At 43.0% G+C, this 16,495-nt stretch overlaps 1 protein-coding gene across 1 annotated transcript in view; it reads right to left on the reverse strand.

The window, feature by feature from the left end:
• Positions 1 to 223: 223 nt before the first annotated feature.
• Positions 224 to 16,495, reverse strand: part of SDR16C5 (short chain dehydrogenase/reductase family 16C member 5) — a 54,132-nt gene continuing 37,860 nt past the window's right edge. The window contains exons 5-7 of the mRNA XM_077270520.1: positions 2,329 to 2,473; positions 585 to 710; positions 224 to 421 (exon numbers count right to left, since the gene is read on the reverse strand). Coding sequence (XP_077126635.1) covers positions 328 to 421; positions 585 to 710; positions 2,329 to 2,473 — 365 coding nt within the window. The 3' untranslated portion in view covers positions 224 to 327. The remainder of the gene's footprint in view (positions 422 to 584; positions 711 to 2,328; positions 2,474 to 16,495) is intronic.

The raw sequence follows: 16,495 nt of genomic DNA on the forward strand, positions 1-16,495 counted from the left end.
AAACAAAAAATCTGTGTAGCTCCAGCTGAGATCAATATAAAAAGTTATGTAAAATAACTAAAAAGGGACAGAAAAAGACAGAATCACAAGAATATCAAATATCTTTCCCCTGTAAAGTATAAAGTGTTACATGTAAACAATGTTAAGTTTCTGGAGATTCTCAAAACTTTGCTGTATGTGTGCATAGAATTGCAACTCAAAATAAAAAAGGAATGATAAAGTGTAATTACATTTTTGTGTATTTTGTCTAAACAAAGTAAAACTTTAGAGTCCTTTTGGGTTTCCCTGAACAGATCATCCTCATGCTGGTAGCTGTGTAGCCACAGCTCAGTCCTTCTTGGCACGGCCCTTAAAATGATCCATGAAATGAAACGCTCCAAAGTAGTCGCCAAGCACAAATCCCAGTTTTGCAGATATGATACTAAAAAGGCAACAAAAGAAAGAAGGGGATTATTATACGGAAAATAAAGGAAAAAAAACATGTTGGACATTACTAGGATTGGTAAAAGTGACCATATATAAAATGTAAAATATATTTTTAATTCTGCTCATAATTTTCTGCATTATGTAAATTCATGACTCACTTTTTCAATGCAAATATGAGGTACAGACTTCGAGGCATCACCAAGTACACTTGCTCTTTTAGGATGGCATCAACAATCTTCTTGGTAGCATATTCTGGCTCTAATATTGGCATAAATCTAGGCCATCTGGAGGGCAGACAACGAAAACTCGAATGAAAATGCTCCATACAGCAAGTTACTTTCTGCAACTTTATTCACTACAGAGAAATTCTGTAAAGATGATTTTATTAATGGATACAATAGTGCAGGTGAGAATTGGAGGGGTTGCCCATGTCAAACAATCTGGTCACTCCTTTCATATTCAAACCTACTGTAAAAAAAACGGAATCCCCAAATACTGACTATGAAGTGTGAATACATAAATAACACAAGACCTCTCTAAGAAACTCATAGATAGGCCACAAGAATGTATAGTTAAAAAAATACAAACTTTATTTTAAACAAAAGAGAAAAAGTAAGTTTGTATTTTTTTAACTATACATTCTTGTGGCCTATCTATATGAGTTTCTTAGAGAGGTCTTGTGTTATTTAGTAATTTTGAATGTGTTATGCTATATTTATGGACTAATTATGTATACCGAAGTGTGAATACATGTCTGCAATAGTCATCATTAATCCTTTCATGACACCTGCAGTAGACGTTTAACTATTGGGAGGTTTTTCAAGAAATACATCAGAAATGTAGGGCTGTGCAATGTTATGGATTCCGGAGCTCAGCTGAGGCCATGTGCTAGATAATCTACGAAAACTGTGGTATGTAGTCAACAGCAACGGAGACATCCAAGAGCATGGCCCTCTTGTTGACCATCTTCGTACATCTATAGGATGCTTGCCACTAACAGGCACTCAAAATCATTATTCCCCAATTCACAATGTGGTCTTATATGCACCAATAATATTCAATGTGAAATCTGTTTTGCACATCTCATTCCCCAAGGATGCCCCACCAGTTGCCATCCGATCCATCATGCTCCTGCACAGGTGTACTTCTCTGTCCTGTTGAGGGCAGAGAAAAGTACTGGAGTCCAGTTCTCAACAGGACAGAGACATACGCCTGCACAGGAGCGCGATGCCGAGGAGACAGTGATGAAAATGTAGGGACGGGTCATCCACACAAAGCAAGAGGGAAGATGGTGCTGGACCAAGACCAGAGATACCATTAGGACCGGACCGCCCCCCCACGAGTATAAGAAAATGTGTTTTTCCTTGCCTTTCAGGTCGTGTTGGAGACAGATATACACCATCATAGAATGCTGTACATCAGCCCTGTAAGGTAATGGCTATATCTCATGTCAAACATGGTGACAGGTTCCCTTTAATACAGTGTGCTACAGATATGTATAATTTTTTGTACCTGTGTTTTTGGATGTCAGGCCATCGCCATTCGCAGAACACAACAGTCAGAAGTCCATGATCTAAATTGACTTGAGCCTTCTAATGTCACACTAAACAGGTTTTAATTCAAGACTCTGTGGGCCATAATTGGGTGGTGTGCTTTCTGATAGGGAGTTGGTATGCTCTGCCATCATGAGGCGGATAATATTTCATTAGATTTACTAGCAATATTTGTCTCTTTGTAATCTGCTCTTTTGTACCTCTAATCCGCCTCACCTTATTGATTAATCTCAACCACTGCCTTGTGGTCTTGTAGTTACTGACAACTGTCAGCAATTGCTTTCTGAATAAGACACTGTGCATAGGTATATTATCTGGTGTTGTACATTCACTTATTTAGAGTACATACTTAGAAGTACATCCGTCAAACATTCCAGTGTTAATAAAATACGGGCAAACAATTGTGGTCTTCACGCCAGTCTTTCCCAGAGCCAACATTTCGAGCCCAACAGATTCTGCAAAACCAATGGCGGCAAACTTACTAGCACAATAATCTGCAAGAGAACACATTTACACATTTTAATACAAGGCAAACAGAAGTGAAGGGCGAGATCTAAAGATAGGAAAGTTAGGAGAAATGGACACAGAAGAGAACCAAAACAAAAAACTTTGGTGCTGCACAAGTTTCTGCAGCTTGAAATCTTAGTCTGACCACACACCGCATATGGCAGTTACATTTACTATTGTGTTGGAAAACGGCGTCCACGGTTGTGACCAGTTTAATAACATGTGTTGACTCATGCTATATGGTGGATGTCTTGGTGCTGTTGAGAAATTTGCCCTTTTTACTCCACGGCTCATCACATGGATTATCTTCATGTATTATAATCAGTATACAGCAAGCTCTTAGGTTCCCTGGAAGAATAAGCTAGGATTTACAGAAAAAAAATAAAAAAAGGGAGGAACAACCACTACAAAAATATTTAAAAAGAAATCAACATTTGAGACTCCAATACAAAATAGAAAGAAATAATAATAAATATATATGCAATTGAGCCTAATCTATTTAGTTTGGCAACACGAAAACTCAGGAGTCTCACTTAACCTCTTCATGGCATATGTGTCCGTCGCATATTGGGTAATTGTGTATGGAGCGGGGCACAGGTATTGACACCAGTCCACACTGAGCATGCCTGCTGTGTTGCATAGCCAGCATTTAGCTCCGACAGCAGCGACTAAAGCTAGCTCCGATAGCGGTTAACCCTTTAAATGGTACTGTCAACCTAAGGAGTGCAATCATAGAATTATGCAGTTTCGGGTGGCCATGATAAGTTGTCACGACAGGCAGGAGCCTACTGAAGGCTCCCCCCACAACTTCCATGTTGGTACTTTTGTGAAAATAAAATACACCACACATACAACCTATTTAGTATTTTGGTAGAGCAAAAATGAAAATTGGCCAATGCAGTAGTGGGTTAAAGGGGTTTTTAAACCCAGGCATCATTGTACTGCTGTCTGCCTTCAGCTTACTGAATCCTAAATATGTGCAATATGCATGCTGTCAGGATTCTACTTTGTTTGCCTACTGGAGCAGTCATCAGAGACACAATAGGAGGCCGAACTGTTCGCTCTTTGCTTACCTTTCTTTAAATGGTGCAGTTGGGGGTGACAGTAGGGATAGACATTTTTTTTATAGGAATACTTCTATAGTTACCTACTCTGTCCATCACCTCAGCTGTTACCAACTCTGGCAACAGTCAGACGTAAACTGTGTATGGAGCGGATAGCACAGCTTGGTCACACTGTAGTTGGCGCTCCCGGGTACTGCAGAGCAGCTCTTGTTCACCCATTAATGAGAATTAAATATAAGCTGGTCTGTACTACCTACTGAACAGCGACGGAGCGGTGGTGTTCTACTCCCTATACGGTTTACCTCCCAGCTTATAGCAGCAGAATGCTGATGTTCGAGAAGCACTCCCATGAAAAGTCTGCCTTAAACCTGTGTAAAGGTTCATGTAGTGAAGTATAATGTGTTAATATACAGTTCTTACTGATCGCAGTCTTCCTCGGTTTCCAGTGACGTTCTGCTCCTCTCCTCAGTCACGTGACTTATATTCTAACTATGTGTGAGCCTGATGTCACTTTTACAGTGTAAGCCAATGAAGTGTCAGAAAATTGTAAAAGTGACTTCCGGGTCACACACATATCCCATTGTAATCCGGCAAGTCAGAATTATAGCCACTTGACCCAGAAAAGGATCAGAGCGGAGCTGGAAACTGGGGAAGATAGCATCAGTAAGTATATTATTGCACTTAACACTATACTTACATACACATTTACACAGGTTTATGGCACAAAACCGTTTCATGGGAGTGCTTCTTTGATGACCTATTTTGCGTATATGTAACCAGTATCATAGTAGTGGACAACCATGTTAAGCAAGTGACTGATCTATACATCTCTTTTGATGAGGCTGTTGTACTTACATATCAGAATAGCTGTATGAATCAAATTTAAAATGAGTATTCTGTGTCTCTAGCTAGAACAAATGCATGTAGAAAAGCCGCGGAGACACCATCACGTGTTTCTCAACGCAAGCAATGAATAGCCAGGTCTTTAACCGGGAAGGAACAACCACGGGAAGGGCAGCATCCAACAAAGGAAAACCACCTATGCCAAAACATGGTATCCATCCACAGACAGCTGTTTCGGGGTATTTGCCCCTCATCAGTGTGGAGTAGGAAACTGGCTATTAGGAGCAGTGCCTAGTGAAAAGGCTATAAACATAAGGGTGAATGACCTCGGGGAGATCAAAACATCCAACACCACGGAGACACCATCACGTGTTTCTCAACGCAGTGTTGAATGCTGCCCTTCCTGTGGTTGTTCCTTCCCGGTGAAAGACCTGGCTATTCATTGCTTGCGTTGAGAAACACGTGATGGTGTCTCCACGGCTTTTCTACATGCATTTGCATATTTCCCATTAGGAATGGGGGGCAATGTTCTGGATCACTGCGTTGAGAAACACGTGATGGTGTCTCCGTGGTGTTGGATGTTTTGATCTCCCCGAGGTCATTCATCCTTGTGTTTCTAGCTAGAACAAGACTAAAATGCTCAGTTTAATGTTAGGCAGGGAAACTTTCAGAAAGGACTATGCTGCCACTCAGATGTGGATTTTCAAAATAATTACAAGAGCCTCAGATATAAGGCTTTAATATTGTATACAGTATGCATTGTCACATCTGATCACATTCCATTTAAGTCTACGTAATAAGGTTGTGTGCACACGTTGCTGATTTTTTGTGGTTTTTTCGCGATAAAAACGCCATAAAACCGCATAAAAACAGCATACAATATGCATCCCATCATTTAGAATGAATTCCGCATGTTTTGTGCACATGATGCGGTTTTTTTCCACGAAAAAAACGCATCACGGTAAAAAATGCAGCATGTTCATTAATTTTGCGGGTTTTTTTTTGCGGTTTTCCCACTATAAAATGCATTGGGAAATATCTGGAAAAAAACGCACCAAAACCGCAGCAAAAACGCATGCAGATTTCTTGCAGAAAATTTCAGGTTTTTCTCAGGAATTTTCTGCAAGAAATCCTGACGTGTGCAACCAGTGTCACATCACAGGTTTTACAGGACAAGTCATCATACACTTTGCCCTGCATTTGTGGCTTATGTACTTTAGCCTTGACATAACTTTGCATGATAAGATATTAGTTGCAATGATCTCAAAGGTCACCATTTTTAACTAATACCAGTCTGCAGGTATCACAAATGTACTGATAAGATCTTCCATGAAAATACAGAGATTCTCTTGAATCTCTAGGAAGGCAGAGTTTTAACCAAAGAATGTTGATCCAGGCTACGACTGCACGAAGGAGCAGACGGGTAATCAATACCTGCATTAGGTTGTGCACACAGTGCGTTTTTGATGCATTTTCTCCGCGTGAAAATGGGCCAAAGACACGATGGAATCCTTATGCAAGCTAATTCAATGACAATCCTGAAGTGCTGTGCACAAGATCAGTAAAATTTCCTTAAAGGGAACCTGTCACCCCATTTTTTGGAGTTCGCATCTCGGCTTCAGGAAAATGGCCGCCGCGATCTCCATCTGCGAACGCGCGGCATCCCGCGGCCATTTTCCTGAAGCCCTGGGAAGCAGAGCACTCCATCTGCGCACGCGCGGCCTCAGGAAGATGGCCGCCCCCACCGATCACCAGGGGAATAGCGCAGATCGCGCTCTTTTCCTTCACTTGCGCAGTGGATTCGGCAGCTGGACATGCGCAAACCACTACGCCACCAACGGACAGATAAGCAAGATCTGGGGGAAGAAACAGTGATGTCACCACGCCCATTTGACCAGACCAGCGTGAGTGACAGCCCAAAACGGCGACTTTACAAAGGTATTTCGGTAGCATAGCTGGGGAATAAAGGCACAAAAAAGACACTAATGTAAAGCACAGCTCTGCCCCTATTTAACGCTATTTTTATCTCATCTTTAAGAAACGGGGTGACAGGTTCCCTTAAGTATTTGCAGTGCATTTCTTTCTTCAGGTCAATTCTTTGTGCGTTTCCGCAGCGTTTTTCACCCATTGACCTCAACTGAGTCAGTCAAATCCGTAACAAAAACGCAGGTATAAAAATGTTTGGGGATTTGCTGAGTTATTGTTTGCGTTTTCATGTACTTCCTATTGAGTTTCCCCACACTAATCTGTGTGACAGCATGGGAATTGGGAAACACCGGCACGGAGGTCATTGGCGGAAACGCTACCGCCAGTAAGACAGTCGTTCAGAGCGCTATGGGGTCATGCTGTCAGAGTGACCTGCAGTGGTAACCCATGGTATAACGCTTACCGCAGGTCAGCAGGCGTGGGGTGATGAGACTACTGCTCCCATCAGATAACAGTGACAGCAGATGCTGCTGATGGAAGACTAAGGGTATGTGCACATGTATTTTTTAGGTCTGCAGATTTTTCCGCAGCTGTTTTGATAAATCCGCAGGTAAAAAGCACTGCGGATTTCCTGCTTTCTGCGGATTCCACCTGCGGATTCCTATTATGGAGCAGGTGTAAACCGCAGCGGAATCCGCACAAAGCATTGACATGCTGTGTAATAAACCATGCAGCGTTTCCGCGCATTTTTTTCCGCAGAATGTGCACTGCGGATTTTGTTTTCCATAGGTTTACATGGTACTGTAAACGCATGGAAAACTGCTGCAGATCCGCAGTGGATTGGCATCTTGTGCACATAGCCTTAGTCTCTCATCAGATGGCGAATGTGCTCACAGTGAAACTAGTGGTGGCGAGTGAATGGTGCTGTGTAGTGCAGCTCTGATCAATGTTTGCATCCAGCCACTACTATTAATCCCCAGGACAGGTCATCAATATCTTGTGACCGGACAGCCCCTTTAAAGCAATTATAAAAAGGTAATATGGAGCGGTTGCTGACAATTTATGTTAACAGCATGGACAATTCCAAGGCCTACAGTAGCACTGTATCCAAAAATTTATCTGGCTTCATAAACCGCCCCCCTAGTAGTCATATTAAAGCTGTCACTGAGTGAGCCCTTCACTTTAATAGGTTACACCGGCTCACCCTCACTAGTCACAACAGGCTTCAATCTCACCTCTGTAATATATACATATAGTTACATAGTTATTAAGGTTGAAGGAAGACTTTAAGTCCATCTAGTTCAACCCATAGCCTAACCTAACATGCCCTAACATGTTGATCCAGAGGAAGGCAAAAAAAAACCCATGTGGCAAAGAGTAACTCCACCATGGGGAAAAAAATTCCTTCCCGACTCCACATACGGCAGTCAGACTAGTTCCCTGGATCAACACCCTATCAAGGAATCTAGTGTATATAACCTGTAACATTATACTTTTCCAGAAAGGTATCCAGTCCCCTCTTAAATTTAACCCCTTCGCGCCATTCGCTGTACTAGTACGGCGCTGCCGGCACTGCATTTGTGCCAGCCGCAGTACTAGTACGGCAGATCGATCACCGCGGTCTCGCGCTAAGTGCCGCGGTGATCGGGTGCGGGTGTCAGCTGTATGACAGCTGACACCCTGCAGCAATGCCCACGATCGGCGCTAGCGCAGATCGCGGGCATTTAACCCCTCTGATGCCGCTGTCAGTAGTGACAGCGGCATAGAGGTGGATCGCGCAGGGACGGGGGCTCCCTGCGCTCTCCCACCGGAGCAACGCGATGAGATCGCGCTGCTCCGGTGATCCGGAAGGAGTCCCTGGATCCAAGATGGCCGCGGGACTCCTTCCGGGTCATTTACTGACCTGGCTTGCCGGCGCCTGCTGAGAGTTCCTAATAGGCGCCGGCAAGCCTCCGTAAGTAGCCTGTCAGATCGTTGATCTGACAGAGTGCTATGCACACTGTCAGATAAACGATCTGATCTAAAACAGTGATGTCCCACCCTGGGACAATGGTAAAAAGTAAAAAAAAAAAAAAAAATACAATGTATAAAAAATAAAAATAAAAAATCCCCAAATAAAGAAAAAAAAAAGAAAAAAAAAAAAACATTTCCCAGTAAATCCATTTATTTTTGTAAATAAAAAAAACAATAAAAGTACACATATTTGGTATCGCCGCGTCCATAACGACCGGCTCTATAAAACTATCCCACTAGTTAACCCCTTCAGTGAACACCGCAAAAAAAAAAAATAAATAAAAAACAAGGCAAAAAACAACGCTTTATTATCATACAGGCGAACAAAAAGTGGAATAACACGCGATAAAAAAGACGGATATAAATAACCATGGTACCGTTGAAAACGTCATCTTGTCCCGCAAAAAAAAAAAGCCGCCATACAGCATCATCAACAGAAAAATAAAAAAGTTATAGCTCTCAGAATAAAGAGATGCAAAAAATTATTTTTTTATATAAAATAGTTTTTATTGTGTAAAAGCGCCAAAACATAAAAAAAATTACATAAATGAGGTATCGCTGTAATCGTACTGACCTGAAGAATAAAACTGCTTTATCAATTTTACCACAGGTGGAACGGTATAAACGCCCCCCCTAAAAGAATTTCAGGAATTGCTGGTTTTTGTTCATTCCGCCTCCCAAAAATCGGAATAAAAAGCGAGCAAAAAATGTCATGTGCCCAAAAATGGTACCAATAAAAACGCCAACTCGTCCCGCAAAAAACAAGATCTCATATGACTCTGTGGGCCAAAATATGGATAAATTATAGCTCTCAAAATGTGGTGATGCAAAAACTATTTTTTGTAATAAAAAGCGTCTTTTAGTGTGTGATGCACATCAGGGGCTCTCCAAACGCGACATGGCATCCAATCTCAATTCCAGCCAATTCTGCTTTGAAAAACTAAAACAGTGCTCCTTCCCTTCCGAGTTCTCCTGTGCGCCCAAACAGTGGTCCCCCCCAACATATGGGGTATCAGCGTCCTCAGGACAAGTTGGACAACAACTTTTGGGGTCCGATTTGTCCTGTTACCCTTGGGAAAATAAAAACGTGGGGGCTAAAATATCATTTTCGTGGAAAAAAAAATATTTTTTATTTTCACGGCTCTGCGTTATAAACTGTAGTGAAACACTTGTTGGTTCAAAGTTCTCACAACACATCTAGATAAGTTCCTTGGGGGGTCTAGTTTCCAATATGGGGTCATTTGTGGGGGGTTTCCACTGTTTGGGTACATCAGGGGCTCTGCAAATGCAACATGACACCTGCAGACCAATCCATCTAAGTCTGCATTTCAAACGGCACTCCTTCCCTTCCGAGCTCTGCCGTGCGCCCAAACAGTGGTTCCCCCCCCATGTATGGGATACCAGCGTACTCAGGACAAATTGGACAATAACTTTTGTGGTCCAATTTCTCCTGTTACCCTTGGGAAAAAAAAATTGCGGGCTGAAACATCATTTTGTAGAAAGAAAAAATGATTTTTTTAATTTTCATAGCGCTACATTCTAAACTTTAGTGAAACAATTGGGGGTTAAAAGTGCTCACCACACATCTAGATAAGTTCCTTAGGGGGATCTTCTTTCCAAAATGGGGTCCATTGTGGGGGGTTTCCACTGTTTAGGCATGTCAGGGGCTCTCCAAACGCGACATGGGTTCCAATCTCAATTCCAGCCAATTTTGCACTGAAAAGTCAAATGGCGCTCCTTCCCTTCCGAGCTCTGCCATGCGCCCAAACAGTGGTTTATCCCCATATATGAAGTATCAGCGTACTCAGGACAAATTGCACAACAACTTTTGGTGTCCAATTTATCCTGTCACCCTTGGGAAAATAAAACATTTGGGGCAAAAAGATCATTTTTTGTGAAAATTAATATGAAATTTTTTTTACGGCTCTACATTATAAACTTCTGTGAAGCACTTGGAGGTTCAAAGTGCTCACCACACATCTAGATTAGTTCCTTAGAGGGTCTACTTTCCAAAAGGGTGTCATTTGTGGGGGTTTCCACTGTTTAGGCACGTCAGGGGCTCTCCAATCGAGCCATGGGTTCCGATCTCAATTCCAGCAAATCTTGCATTGAAAAGTCAAATGGCGCTCCTTCCCTTCCGAGCTCTGCCATGTGCCCAATCAATGGTTTACCCCAACATGTGGGGTATCGGCGTACGCAGGACAAATTGTACAACGACTTTTGTCGTCCAATTTCTCCTGTTACCCTTGGTAAAATAAAACAAATTGGATCTGAAGTAAAAATTGTGTGAAAAAAAAGTTAAATGTTCAATTTTTTTCAAACATTCCAAAAATTCCTGTGAAGCACCTGAGGGGTTAATAAACTTTTTGAATGTGGTTTGGAGTACCTTGAGGGGTGCAGTTTTTAGAATGGTGTCACTTTTGGGCATTTTCTGTCATATAGACCCCTCAAAGTCACTTCAAGTGTGAGGTGGTCCGTAAAAAAAAAAAAATGGTTTTGCAAATTTTGTTGCAAAAATGAGACATCGCTGGTCAACTTTTAACCCTTAACTCCCTAACAAAAAAAAAATTATGTTTCTAAAATGGTGCTGATGTAAAGCAGACATGTGGGAAATGTTGTTTATTAACTATATTATGTGATATAACTCTAATTTAAAGGGCATAAAAACTAAAAGTTTGAAAATTGCTAAATTTTCATAATTTGACAAATTTTTGTTTTTTTCACAAATAAATGCAAGTCATATCGAAGAAGTTTTACCACTATCATGAAGTACAATATGTCACGAGAAAAAAAATATCAGAATCACCAGGATCCGTTGAAGCGTTTCAGAGTTATGACCTCATAAAGTGACAGTGGTCAGAATTGTAAAAATTGGCCCTGTCACTTAGGTGAAAACAGGCTTCGGGGTGAAGGGGTTAAAGGGAAGGTGCCACCAGTTTTTTTGTAGTTTGTTTTTTGTGAAATTAAGCTTTAAATAGTAAATAATGTATTAATGCAATGTTTGCACAGTTTGCAAACATTTCTATATGAAAAATATTATATATTTTCTTACAAATATATATATTGACCACTAGGGGGAGCATTTTCCGTTTTAGACCTCAAGCAGCTATAGTGAGACTTGCCAGCTTTACTGTTAGCTGGAAAATTGGGGCAGTAACTGCTGACATCACCATTTCCCTCCTTTTTTGGGTGGTCTAATATCCCTAGGGCAGAATGAAGAGCAGCATCACAGGGCAGAGCCATTTTGTGTGTGACTGCCCTGTGATCTGCTATCACCAGCAGTTACTGCATCAGAAACACAGCTAGAGTTTACAGAAGAGCAGAACTCAGTGGGCTCAGCAGCATGGTGGACTGGAGGAAGAGTGAAGACATGTGGTGTTTATGTATGGAGCAGCATTATCTGAGCAGAGCTGTCTGTGACTCATCCCTCAGTAAGATAAGAAGGAGATCCAGGTCTGCAGTGAATGGCCAGGCAATGTGGAGGGAGGGGAGAGATACATTGGTATGGCTGAGAAGGACTGATGGGAGAGAGACATGTAGAATGATGAGTGAGACACATATTGAGCATGCTATGCTATATTGTGTGCATGCTATGTCTCTCCTGTTTTGTGACTAACACTCTTGCCATCCCCCCTTCCCCCACCTTAATCCCTGTCCTGTCAGCTCTCCTGCTCTCTCCAGGTGTCAGCTCCCTCTCTGCAGGCTGTGAATGCAGCTTACCAGAGATCTCCGGGACTGTGTGTGAGGAGGCGGAGACAGAGCAGGAGAAGCACCCAGGGAGGGCAGCGTGTGAGAGCAGGGGATGTCTGCTCAGGACGTGCTTCTCTCCTGTGATGGAGTAAGTGGAGCTTGGCAGATAGCACTGGGCTATAATAAAATGGAGGCCAGTCACACCTACAGCAGTGAATTGTGCAGCCCACCGAGGCGTGCTCAGCTCACTGCTAATGTTGCTGCAATGTTATAGATAGGAGATAATAGACCGGCGCTGACCCTATGTCCATGGGGTGCTGTAAAATGACACTGATAGTTTCGTGAACTGCTGTGAAACCAAGATGTCAGCCCCCAGTGCCTTCTTTAAACTCATAACACAGGAAATCTGTTTCACATGCATTTAAAACTTGGTTATAGCAGCATGTTATGCTACATTAAAGTGATTTATTAATGATCTACAAACGCGGTACCTTCCCTTTAAGTAATGAATCACTCATTACAACATCATACGGCAGAGAGTTCCATAGTCTCACTGCTCTTACAGTAAAGAATCCGCGTCTGTTATTATGCTTAAACCTTCTTTCCTCCAGACGTAGAGGATGCCCCCTTTGTCCCTGTCTCTGGTCTATGATTAAAAAAGATCATCTGAAAGGTCTTTGTACTGTCCCCTCATATATTTATACATTAACATAAGATCACCATTTTTTCCAAACTAAATAGCCCCAAGTGTAATAACCTATCTTGGTATTGCAGACCCCCAGTCCTCTAATAACCTTGGTCGCTCTTCTCTGCACCCGCTCCAGTTCAGCTATGTCTTTCTTATACTCCGGAGACCAGAACTGTGCACAGTATTCTAAGTGTGGTCGAACTAGTGACTTGTATAGAGGTAAAATTATGTTCTCCTCATGAGCATCTATGCCTCTTTTAATGCATCCCATTATTTTATTTGCCTTTGTAGCAGCTGCCTGACACTGGCCACTGAATATGAGTTTGTCATCCACCCATATACCCAGGTCTTTTTCATTGACGGTTTTGCCCAGAGTTTTAGAATTAAGCACATAGTTGTACATCTTATTACTTCTACCCAAGTGCATGACCTTACATTTATCCCCATTAAAGCTCATTTGCCATTTATCAGCCCAAGCTTCTAGTTTACATAAATCATCCTGTAATATAAAATTGTCCTCCTCTGTATTGATTACCCTGCAGAGTTTAGTGTCATCTGCAAATATTGAAATTCTACTCTGAATGCCCCCTACAAGGTCATTAATAAATATGTTAAAAAGAAGAGGGCCCAGTACTGACCCCTGTGGTACCCCACTGCTAACCGCGACCCAGTCCGAGTGTGCTCCATTAATAACCACCCTTTGTTTCCTATCCCTGAGCCAGCTCTCAATCCACTTACACATAATTTCCCCTATCCCCATTATTCTCATTTTTTGTAACAACCTTTTGTGTGGCACCGTATCAAAAGCTTTTGAAAAGTCCATATACACTACATCCACTGGGCTCCCTTGGTCCAGTCCGGAACTTACCTCTTCATAGAAGCTGATCAAATTAGTCTGACATGAACGGTCCCTAGTAAACCCGTGCCGATACTGGGTCATGAGGTTATTCCTCTCCAGATACTCCAGTATAGCATCCCTTAGGCTACGTTCACATTTGCGTTGTGCGCCGCAGCGTCGGCGCCGCAGCGCACAACGCAAACAAAAACGCAGCAAAACGCATGCACAACGCTGCGTTTTGCGCCGCATGCGTCGTTTTTTTCATTGAATTTGGACGCAGCAAAAATGCAACTTGCTGCGTCCTCTGCGCCCCGACGCGGGCGCCGCAGCGACGCATGCGGCGCAAAACGCAAGTGCGCCGCATGTCCATGCGCCCCCATGTTAAATATAGGGGCGCATGACGCATGCGGCGCCGCTGCGGCGCCCGACGCTGCGGCGCTGGCCGCAAATGTGAACGTAGCCTTAGAATGCCCTCCAGGATTTTACCCACAGTAGAGGTTAAGCTTACTGGCCTATAATTACCGAGTTCAGTTTTTGTCCCCTTTTTGACTATTGGCACCACATTTGCTATACGCCAGTCCTGTGGTATATAGACACATTAGTCAGATGACCATATAAATCGGACAGAGATCGGAATGCAGTGTACGGATTTACCAGCGGCTCTCCTGAACTGAGTTAGAGTAAGTTCACACAGGGAATTTTACCTGATCATCTTGGCAGGAAAGAAGCTGCGCCAAAAACGCAGGTTTAGGTGCATTTTTTGCCGCTTTTTTTTTCTCTCTGTGCATGCCAATAAAGTTGAGTGCACACAGAGAAAAAAACAACAACTTCCTGTAGATGGATAGAATGAATAGATAGATTGATAGAATAGATAGAATGAATAGATCCGTTACCTGCGGTATCCTCTTCCCCGGCATTTTCCCACGGTGTAGAGGTTACCTCACGTCAGGCAATGAGGGAGCGCAGGCTCAGTGTCATCACCGCTAGTTACTGAGCCTGCGCCCGCTGCGTCTCATTCATTCCCCAGTCGCTTACAGCCGGTTGTAAGTTTTATCTCCCCCAGATACTGTGTGGGACACTCAACGGACTACGACGGATCAGGAAGTATACTTTTGTTTTTTAATTTTATTTCAGAAGATCAGTGGCTTTGCTTGGAATGGCAGAATAATAAAATGGTAAAACTGTGTGGTGTTTTATTTCAGTAAAAGACGTGTACGTGTGTGTGTGTGTGTGTGTGTGTGTGTGTGTGTGTGTGTGTGTGTGTGTGTGTGTGTGTGTGTGTGTGTGTGTTTATTTAACCCTTTAATTACTATAGGATTAGTAATGGATAGGTGTCTTATTGACGCCTCTCCATTACTAAGCTGGCTTAATGTCAGCTTTCAATAGCAAGGTGACATTAACTCATTACCCCGCTTGCCACCGCTACAGTGCAAGTGGGAAGAGTCGGGCAAACCGCCAGAATTGGAGCATCTAATAGATGAGCATTTTCTGGGCAGCTGCGGGCTGCTATTTTTAGACTGGGGGGGCCTATATCAATGGCCCCTTACCAGCCTGAGAATACCAGCCCCCAGCTGTGAGCTTTAGCAAGGCTGGTTGTCAAAAAAATGGGCATTTTTTAAAATTATTTAAATATAAAAAATAAAGCGTGAGGACCCTTCTATTCTTGATAACTAGCCTTGCTGAAGCTGCCAGCTGGGGGTTGCAGCCCCAGCTGTGAGTCTTGTCTGGCTGGTTATCAAAAATAAGGGGGAACCCACGCCGTGTTTTTTTTAATTATTTATAGCGCAGGAGTGGCAGATGAAAACTCCCATCCGCTACTCCTGCTCTAACTGTAATTAGCGGCTGTACTCCCATCCGCTACTCCTGCTCTAACTGTAATTAGCGGCTGTAGGTGTCAGATGATGGGAGCAGTAGTCCCATCAGCTGACACCAGTGATCGGAGGTGAAGTTTACACCTCCGATCACAGCTGAGCACTCCCGTTGTCCTCTAACAGCGGGGAGCTGCAGCTCTCTGACCGGCGGGGAGGGTTTCCCCACCAATCAGAAGCGGTGTTTGCTGCGCTGTCATGCACATCACAGCGTGTCAAACACTGTATTGTCGGACCCCCCATTCAAGTGAATGGGGTTCGGGTCCGCTCTACTGGATGACAGGCTGCATGGACTCATCATGCAGCCTGCCATCTAGATGTAGCAGAGCCGAGTGTGAGGTCACATCCAGCTGTCCTTGAATTTTTGGCAGCAAATACGCTGCTAGAAAAGTCAACCTCCATATTTGCAGCGTTTTCTCACCATCCATTCAAGTCAATGGGTGGAAAACGCTGGAAAAACGCTGAAAGAAGTGACATGCTCTATGTAAAAAAAAAAAAAGCAGCAAAGCACAAAATACTGAGCACACAAAAAAAACAATGTGAGTGCATGAGATTTCTGAAATCTCATAGGCTTTGCTGGAACTGTAAAAAGCAGCTGAAAATTAGCATAAAAAAAGCAGCAAAAACGCCCTGTGTGAACTTACCCTAACAGCTTCATGAACAATATTTCTATGCAGCCATCACACTCGGGTCAGGACAGCCGCTGGCCAGTTGAGCAGAGTATTCTGATCTCCGTCCGATTTATATGGCCATCTGACTGTGTCCTTAGTGATCACAGTATTGCCACCATTACAGCTTCCTCAGCAAAAAGTCACAGTAGGACGTCTATGAGAAAATCCCTTACTAGTTACAAAAATGCTTAGGGACCATGTCTGAATAGCAAAAGTGTTATAGGGGTTGTCCATACTTAAAAGCTAAACTTAATGGGCCCAGGGTGGTGCAATATACCCTACCAGTTTTGTGGCACCAACATCTTGTGGGGGGATTGTCATCGGTTGAAGGAATTACCGATCGGCAGTCTTCACATTCTGTCCGATCAGGAAGAAACATTTCTCTTTTTGTTTGAAGGAAAAGTGACA

The sequence above is a fragment of the Ranitomeya variabilis genome, chromosome 6, assembly GCF_051348905.1.
Source record: "Ranitomeya variabilis isolate aRanVar5 chromosome 6, aRanVar5.hap1, whole genome shotgun sequence".
NCBI classification, from domain to species: Eukaryota; Metazoa; Chordata; class Amphibia; order Anura; family Dendrobatidae; genus Ranitomeya; species Ranitomeya variabilis.